The following is a 9648-nucleotide window of genomic DNA, read 5'->3' on the forward strand; positions in this document are numbered from 1 at the left end:
GAGAAAGGGGAAAAAGAAACAAGAGATATTAGATGCTTCTCAAAAAAGAGAAAGAGGCATGTTTGTCCATTTCTCCATTGACTTTGCAGTGCGCACTTTGCACCTCGGTTGTCAAACGTCTCAGAAGTCGAACAGTCTTCCGGAACGGATTACGTTTGACAACCGAGGTTCCACTGTAATAATAATAATAATAATAATAATAATAATAATAATAATACGTCCCAATGGCTTCTCCAGCCATTCCCTTCTCCTCTTGACCACTGACTGTTCTTTTCCTTCCAGGTCTGTTCCAGAAAGCCATCGCGCAGAGCGGCACAGCCATCTCCAGCTGGTCGGTCAACTACCAGCCCCTCAAGTACACCCGCATGCTGGCCTCCAAAGTGGGCTGCGACCACATGGACACGAGCGACACGGTAGAGTGCCTGAGGCGCAAGGCCTACCGGGAGCTTGTAGACCAGGACATCCAGCCGGCCCGCTACCACATCGCTTTTGGGCCCGTGGTGGATGGGGACGTGGTCCCGGACGACCCAGAGATCCTGATGCAGCAGGGCGAGTTCCTCAACTACGACATCCTCATCGGGGTCAACCAGGGCGAGGGCCTCAAATTCGTGGAGGACTCCATGGAGAGCGAGGACGGCATCTCGGCCAGCTACTTCGACTTCACCATCTCCAACTTCGTGGACAACCTCTACGGCTATCCCGAGGGCAAGGACATCCTTCGCGAGACCATCAAGTTCATGTACACGGACTGGGCGGACCGGGACAACGGCGAGATGCGCCGCAAGACCCTCCTGGCCCTCTTCACCGACCACCAATGGGTGGCGCCGGCCGTGGCCACCGCCAAGCTTCACGCTGAATACCAGTCGCCCGTCTACTTCTACACCTTCTACCACCACTGCCAGACGGACACACGCCCCGAGTGGGCAGACGCGGCCCACGGGGACGAGATCCCCTACGTCTTCGGGGTGCCCATGATCGGCGCCACCGACCTCTTCCCCTGCAACTTCTCCAAGAACGATGTCATGCTCAGCGCCGTCGTCATGACCTACTGGACCAACTTCGCCAAGACGGGGTGAGACGATTGTGCGACTGGATTGATGCACTAGGAGAAGATAGGTTGCTTAGCTATTTTTCTTCCTTGGTGAGATCAGCAGAGTCCCGCCCTTTGCAGCTTTAAAACTTGGAAGCTGATTTAACTTCTAGAAACAATAATCCAAGATGCTTTAAGGCAGACTGGATTCCCCCCTGCTATTATTCCTTTTCTCCCACTTAAAAATAACCATCTCTCACACACCTTGTTTTGTGAAGATGTAAAAGTAGCATTTACTTACATAATCCAGATCTCTGAGCGGCTATGCAAAATGTTGTCTGACGCACATATTGTGACATTGGTTTCATAATTTTTAACCTGGCAATATATTGCGAATCAGGACATGTGTGTTATGCAAAAATCACAATGTCGGGGAAACCACAAAGCCAGCCAATGCTTCTCTCAATTCCTGCAGCCCCTCTTGACTCCGGCAGCTTAGCTGTCCCCTGACCCCTGCAGGGGGCAGCGAATCGCAAGAGCAGCCATCAGCAAAAATCACAGTGAACTTTGTTTTTATTGTGAGATAAAGTGAAGGCATAGAGCAGGGGTCAGCAAACTTTTTCAGCAGGGGGCCGGTCACTGTCCCTCAGACCTTGTGGGGGACCGGACCTTTTTTTGGGGGGGATGAACGAATTCCTACGCCCCACAAATAACCCAGAGATGCATTTTAAATAAAAAGACACATTCTACTCATGTAAAAGCACGCTGATTCCTAGACCGTCTGCGGGCCGGATTTAGAAGGCAATTGGGCCAGATTCCAGCCCCCTGGACTTAGTTTGCCTAACCATGGTATAAAGTAACGATGATAAGCAACATAAATTGAAATTTTGAGGGAACCAAGGAGGGAGGGAGGGAAAGTTGTAGGTGGAACGATCAATTGCTAAAGTTGAAATGTTGTTGCCTTGTTTGTTTGTTAAAATTTATAAATGAAATAATTTTGAAAAGCATTTTAATTAACGCAAATGATGACGGTGATGATGATCTCCGTCTCCTCTCCCCTTTTCCGCAGGGACCCCAACCAGCCGGTGCCACAGGACACCAAATTCATCCACACGAAGCCCAACCGCTTTGAGGAGGTGGTGTGGACCAAGTTCAACACGAAGGACAAGCAGTACCTCCACATCGGCCTGAAGCCCCGGGTGCGAGACAACTACCGCGCCAACAAGGTGGCCTTCTGGCTGGAGCTGGTCCCGCACCTTCACAACCTCCACGAGCCGCCCTACACCTCCACCACCACCCGCATCCCGCCTTACGTCACCCGCTGGCCCACCACCCGCGTGGGGCCCAGCACCACGCGCCGGCCCATCCCCACCCTGCCGCCGGACGAGGACGACGTGGTCCGCCCCCAGCGCTACGTCCCCTTCCCGGGCGACTCGCGAGACTACTCCACCGAGCTGAGCGTCACGGTGGCTGTGGGGGCCTCGCTCCTCTTCCTCAACATCCTGGCCTTCGCCGCCTTGTACTACAAGCGGGACAAGCGTCACGAACTGCGCAGTGGGCGCCGGCTCAGCCCCCAGCGCAACGCGGCCAACGACCTGGTGCATGGCGGCCAGGAGGAGGAGATTATGTCGCTGCAGATCAAGCACTCGGAGCACGACGCCCACGACTTGGAGCCGCTGCGGCCCCACGAGATCCTGCGCCCCGCCTGCCCCCCCGACTACACCCTGGCGCTGCGGCGTGCCCCCGACGACGTGCCCCTGATGACCCCCAACACCATCACCATGATCCCCAGCACTATCACGGGCATGCAGGCCCTTCACCCTTTCAACACCTTCCCCACCGGACACAACAACACCTTGCCCCACCCTCACTCTACCACCCGCGTATAGTCGCCCTCCCCTCCGTGCCCCTCGGCCGCCCCGGCCTGCCCCGCCCCGCTCGAGCAAAGAGCGGGCCATCTTTCCTGCCACGTGGACGGGTCTTTTGTACAACATTGCGGGGGGAGGGGGGTCTAGCAGACGGAGGGGTCGGGCGATTCAGAGGTCCGCCTGTCTGTCCCCACGGCACACAGCACGGACGGGCTGGCAACGGTTCTCCACCCTGCTTGGGTCCCGACACCCTCTGGCGACACCCGTGGCATGGCATGGCAGCAGAGGAGGGCAGCACCAGCGATCCCGCTTCCTTTTGGGGTGCTGGGGGTTCTTTCCGGCACGAGGCGAAGAAGCGGGTCGCCTTCCCACCCTTGTTTTCCGGACGGGCGGCGGAACAGCGGCCGTGGTTTTCGCCGGCGCTCCCAGGAGGAAGATTGGCCTGCCGTTCCTCGTCCATCTGGGGCCAGGCGGCAAAGGCATCCTTTGTCCTTCCGGGCGGAGATAAGGGAAGTCTGACTCATAGGGAAAGAGAGTCCCCGCTGTGGCTGTGATTGACAAAAGAAGGCAGTCCCTCTGCCCCCAGGGGGGTCGGTGACGCCACTCAAAGCTGTCAGCTCGGCTTGGATGGACGGACGGACAGTGGAGAGATGATGGAGAGGAGGGGTGGGAGGTCAAAGGTCAGAAAGAGGGGAGAAAGAGAGACGGGAGCCAGTTCGCCTTGGCGCAACATCTCTCTGGGTGGTGAAGGTGCCCTGTGGTCCGCTCAGCGTCAAATTCCCAGTGCTGGATTGCTGAGGAGGGAGCAGCCGGTCAGCCCTTCTGGGCTGAGAGAGGTTTGCTAGAGATCCTGCCCCCTTTCTTTCACCACCACCCCTTATTTTCCCTTTTTCGAGTCTGTGTGGCGGAGGTGGAGAGAGAGAAGGGAAGGAGACCTGGAGGTGTGTGTGTCTAGAGTGCAGAAGCAGGGGCGGGTTCGTCCCCAAGGCAGTGGTCCCAGCGATGGCTGGTTCGCAGCTGCCGAAAAAGGGTCGCCCTGCTGGAATGAGGAGCGAGCCCTGCCTCTTCGCCGTGGGGTGGGTACTTGTCAAAATCCCAGTGCCTTCCTTGCACAATTTGCAGAAGGGTTAGTTGACCCTTTCTTGTCCACCAGGGGGCAATTTTCTGCCCCCACCTCCCTCCAATTTGGTGCAAGAGCTAAAGCTTTGCCCGGAATCACTAGGTGGTTTTTTTTTTTTTGGGTGGGGGGGGGACTTAACAGTGTGGGGATGTGGAGCATCTAGAAGGGAATCCAGAGAGAGGGGATTCAAAGCAGGGTGGGGGTGGGCAGGCAGCATGCGCCAACTAGCTTGTTCCCAAGGCGAAATTTTGAATGCAACAACTGGAAATCCGCCTTCCCCCCTGAAGGATGTGACTACAAGATTTGGGGAGGAGGGGGGAGCTGTTAAGAAAACCTGCAAAGGTACACTGCATGTTCCAGGCTTTATTTTTTTAAAAAATTTTTTTAAGATCTGAGCAAGGAAACGAAGGAGTGGCGATCGCGGGGCGTGGGGCGTCAGAGTTTCAGTCTCTTTGGGATGGGGGACCATCGCTTGCCTTTTGCTTCGGAAAACCCAGACCTCCCCCCAGATCATTTCTCCCCCCACAACCCCTCTTCTATGGCGGATGGGGGAGGCTCCCCCCCCTCTCTTCCTGAACACCCTCCTTGCGAACTTCTGAACTTTCGTTGCTTTTCGGGTGGGATTCAGCCATGCATGGGTGCAAAATTCACTTTGCGCGGATCTCATTGGCTGGGAGGTCTTGTGCAACATACCCATTTCTGTCCCCCCTCGCCACGAATGTCATAAAAACAAACTCACGGGCATCTGCTGAAACTGGGTGCCATAGGATTCAGGGCAGGCGAAAGCCCGTCGTCGTGCAGCACAGAGTTAAACTCTGGAACTCCTTGCCACAGTGGCCATTTCTCACGGCTTTAAAAGAGAATGAGGCAAATTTGTGTGCTCTGCCTTCACCGGAGACCGTGATGCTTCTGGATTTTACTTGCTGGAAACCACAGAAGGGGAAAGGACTCTTGCGCTGGGGTCTCGCTCGTGCGTTTACCGTCATGTGCAAAATGCGCCAGAAAGTGAGGCAGGTCACCCACACTTTCTCTTGACCTATGCTTTGATTTTATCGCCTATCGGTTAATTCTCCCGGGTCCTCAGAGGCTCTCTCGCCATTCTGCAGCAGCGCCTCGTGAAGATCCGATCGCACCCGCAGAGGAACTGACGCTCAGTTAAGCAAAACCTCTATTTTGGATTTTCCATGCATCTGATAAGATCCGGTTCAGAGGGCAAGATCAGATCCCCGCAAAGCACATCTGTGGAACAGCGGGAAAGCCCTCGAATCTGATCGGTCGGGACACAGTATGATCAAAATATGGGTCAAACGAAAGTGTGGGTGAAGCCCACAAAATCCAAATTTTATGCGATCGATTTGCCCCTGGCGGTGCGTACCTGAGCAGCCTACATTCGGGTGTGATTTTTTAACCTGTCCATTCTCCCTGTTTCACACAATTTGCTGTTTTAAGCAACCTCGCCTTGATGTTCGAGATCAAAAATGCCCGTTTAAAAATAAATAAATCACAGAAAGCTTGCAAGGAGCGCTTTTAAAGAGGTGACCTTTCTGGATTTTTGAAGGACAGGGAAACCCTGGTTTTAGCCGGGGTGGGGAGTTTGGGACAGCAGTTGTTTCCAGTGAACAATGTGTGGACGATGGGAAATTAAAGGATGGGTCCTTGCTTTGACGCAATGGCGTCCCATTTCCTTGCAAACAGTTCCTCCGTAAATAAATTGGCACCAAGGCGCAAGACGCAGGTCACCCGGAAGCACCCTGCCTAAAACTTCTGCAAAGTGGGTGCTTCCCGGCGGGTCCTCATTTCAGGATCTGCGGGTTGCTGTTCTGCAAGTGCCATTTTGTTTCATTTCGCACAAGCCGCAGGACGTTTTTGGCGTCGGGAACGCCAGCCCGTTCGCCCTCCCCGTTTCCTTTGAGCCGACCCTTTTTCTGTGAAACATCCAGAAAGTTAAAAAAAACAAAAACAGAGCCACAGTTGCCAGTGAAGGAATGAACGACGTTAAGCCCCAGCTTGGAAGGAGCTGGTCTGTCGAGAGCTGCAAATTTAAATTGGTGTGAAACAGGTTTAAAAGTTACGCTTCTCCCCCTCCAAAGAACGTAGTTTGGCAAAAGTGCCGAGTGTGCTTTTGTTCGTGACTTGCAGCCTTTTCCTACCGGATGGCGGCTACTCCGGTTGACAGAACAGGACAGCTGGAAGGGAACCCCAAAGTCATCTAGCCCAACCCCTTGCGACGGAGGCTCCTCATTCGAGAGACAAGGCAGTTCTGAAGGGTTTAGACGTGCACCTCCTCCTTTGCCAACCTGTTTCCCCCTCGTTCCTTCCAGGAAGAAAAACCTTTCCTTCCCTCTTTGGGCTAGGTTTTCCGCGCACGATGCGGCTGGGATCCGACCTCTCTCCTTCTGGAGCAAAATGAAGTTTTGGATTTCTTTTCCCTAGTTACGTCTGGGTTGGCAACCGACCCAAGGAGCAGGTGGGATAGCAGGGTGAGGCCGGGAAACAGCACCCTTCAAGAGAGAAGCTCTAGCACAGAAAACTGAGTCGAAATGTTCAAAGCCCTTCTCCGTGCAGTGCCGAGTTAGACTATGGAACTCCCTGCCACAGGAGGCAGAGATGCTTCCGGAAACCAGGAGAACGCTTTCTGCTCGCATCCAGTTGGCCACTGCGAGGATGGGCCATTGGCCTGATCCTGCCCCCCAAATCCACCGTTTGCCCTGCATAAGCTCCGCCTGTCCATCAAACCTTGCCCCTGATCAATGCCCACCTCCGCAGAACTGAGCCTTCTTCCCCGCGTGCCTCTCTCCCCGTAATACGCAGCTTGGCTAGCTTGCATGAGCCAGCTATTGTTTCCTCCGAAGGCGCTCCTTTTCTGTGTGTGCCTTTTTCTCTTTGCTTGGGGGCCGGGTCGTGTAGGTTGAAGGGGAAGGGGAAGGGAGGGCTGGGGGCTCTTTCTCAGATGGGGGTGGGCAGGGGCAGGTGCCACCGCCACCCCCCGACCCGGCGATCCTTCGTTCCCGACTTCCGTCTCCCATCCCCGCCGTGCAATATGGACCCATCTATGCACCCACACGCACTTCCAGTGATCTCCTGGGATCCCCAGGGAGATTCCTCGCCCCCTGCTCGGCCGTAGTACGCTCTTTCTAGAGCAACCTCGTACTTGCTGGCTCCAGTAAGATGGGGGATCGTAGAAGAATAGGATTGTAGACTTGGAAGGGACCCCCAAAGGTCATCCAGGCCAACCCCCTGCAATGCATGAAAGGGAAATGTGATATTTTTATTTTCAGAAGCACATCGTTCTTGGGTGGGTGTTTGGCTCTTGTTTTTCCTTTCCCCTCCTTTTCTCTCTCCCATCCCCACTGCTGCCTTCCTCGGTTCTCGTGCCTCTGGCGTTCATTCTCATGGTTGGGGGCCGTGTGGGGAGACCATTATTGTTTCCGGAATATTCCGACGACGACGACGAAAGAGGAAAGACGAAGGGGAGCGGATGAAGGCCGGTCGCGGGGAGGGGGAGGGCGGTTTTGGTTCTTAAGCCATTCTGAAGACTCCATCTTAACTTGGCGATGTTCCGAGTTGGTTTCCTTTTTTTAAAAAAAGAAAAGAATAAAAGAAATTTATTATAAATATAAATAAATATATATATAGATATCTCCATTTTTTTAAAAAAGGAAAACAATTATTTTGTAAAAAAAAATAATGAACAAAAACAAAAATTTAAAATGATTAAATAGACGGGGCGGGCGGGAGGGCGGGGAATAAAAGCGAAATCTGTGCCAAACCCAGCAAACTTGGATGGGCCTGGGGAGCATATTTTTTTGGGGGTGGTTTGTTTGTTTGTTTGTTTGGGAGGGGGGAAAGAGGGGGGCCTGTTCTCTTGGTTTTTTTTGCAAATACCGAGTTTCCTGGGACTCCTGTGAACACACAAAAAAATACAGTCTGTGCCAAGGAACGGAATGAAGTTCCAACGTGGGGTGCGAATGCACCTCTGGAAAGAGAGATGTCAGCGCCTTACACTGTTGCCAAATGCCGACCCCCCCCAAAAAAAACCCTGGCCCCTTTGTCCTTTTCACCCCAAAAGCGCCAACTGCAATATCCCGGATCCGTCCGCCGGCGGAGAAAAGCACAGGCCATTTTGTTTGGAGGTTCAAGATGGCAGCCCAGACGTTCTCCGCCGACCCAACATGGCCGTCTGAGGGACGACAACTGCAGCGGCAGCTCCGAAACCGAAAGGTTGCCGCGTGGGGCCTCCCCTCTGTTTGTTTCCGATGCTGTCCTCCTTCCCGTTCGCCAAATCCAAGGCGGCCCTCTTTGTTTCCAAAAGCCAACCGACGTGGCCTCCTCGGGGGCGGCTCCGTCCCATCGTTCAAGATGGCCGCCCGGGAAATGACTCCTCCGCCACCTCGTTTTCTAAAAAAAAAAAAATCAAGCGCGGCCTCCGTCCGCCGGCTTCACAGGCCGACACAAACCCGACTCAGAGGATTTATTCTTGCTATGATGACGACGGCCATCGTCCTCATCGCCCCCTTCCGACATTTCAAGATGGCCGCCGCCCCGTCCTTGTGGCCCCTTTCAAGATGGCCGCCTTCCCACCGCCATGCGCCGTGACCCAAAATGGCTGCCAAGAACCTCGCCTCAGGCGGTGCAAGGAGGAGGGTCGGCCTCCCCTCCCGCCGCCATTGTTCCCCCACTTGCAAACTGGAGAGAAATCTATTTTTATGAGACTTTAGGTTTTGGGCCAGGAAGGGGTTGATTTGGGGGTTTAGCAGAAAAAAAGCGAATTCTTTCCTGCACTCGGGGGCCACACACACCCACGGCTGAAATCTGGGCCCCCTCCCCGAACTTGCGGACTCTCGCCGCCCACCCCAGAAAAGAAGGACTATTTATCATGGAAGAGGGCGCGATTGAAATCAAAAACGCAAATGCCAAGGCGGTGCTCTTCTTCTTCTTCCTCTTTTCTTCCTTTTTTTAATTTCGTCTGTTTGTTACGATCGAGACACAGCTGGTGGGTCGAAACGCCTCTGGGGTGGGTTACCCCCCCCCCCTTCCAGCCTCCGAGAAAAGAGGGACTTGGGGTGCAATTTGGGGGGAGGCGGGGGTCCGAGCTGAGATGCTGTACACATTTTTAAACCTTGCAAGAAATGGAAAATGATATTGTAAATATATAAAAAAAATGATTTAGCTGCTGGGTGTGCTTCTTGAACTCTTGGGGGGCTACGGGGGGTGGGGTGGGGTCAAGACCCCAGGGCTTCACCCTTGGAAAGAGCCTTCTGTAACCTGGGGCTGGCAGGCTGCCTTGGACTACAAATCCCATCCCAAATGCTGGGAGTTGTAGTCCCAAAGAGCTGGAGCTCGCAGGGGCTGATGGGACCTGGAGTCCAAAACAGATGGAATTGGCAGGGGCTGATGGGAGCTGGAGTCCAAAAGAGAAGGAATTGGCAGGGGCTGATGGGACTTGGAGTCCAAAACAGAAGGAATTGGCAGGGGCTGATGGGACTTGGAGTCCAAAACAGAAGGAATTGGCAGGGGCTGATGGGAGTTGGAGTCCAAAACAGAAGGAATTGGCAGGGGCTGATGGGAGCTGGAGTCCAAAACAGAAGGAATTGGCAGGGGCTGATGGGAGTTGGAGTCCAAAACAGCCA

The 9648-nt window shown here is 54.1% G+C and overlaps 1 protein-coding gene across 2 annotated transcripts in view; it reads left to right on the plus strand.

The window, feature by feature from the left end:
- Window positions 1-9189, plus strand: part of NLGN2 (neuroligin 2) — a 75938-nt gene extending 66749 nt beyond the window's left edge. For both annotated transcript variants that reach the window (XM_079951823.1, XM_079951824.1), the window contains 2 exons: window positions 283-1072; window positions 2100-9189. In XM_079951823.1, the coding sequence (XP_079807949.1) occupies window positions 283-1072; window positions 2100-2919 (1610 nt within the window). In that variant the 3' untranslated portion in view covers window positions 2920-9189. The remainder of the gene's footprint in view (window positions 1-282; window positions 1073-2099) is intronic.
- The last annotated feature ends 459 nt before the right edge of the window (window positions 9190-9648 follow it).

Source organism: Podarcis cretensis, assembly GCF_951804945.1.
Source record: "Podarcis cretensis genome assembly, chromosome: 13".
NCBI lineage: Eukaryota > Metazoa > Chordata > Lepidosauria > Squamata > Lacertidae > Podarcis > Podarcis cretensis.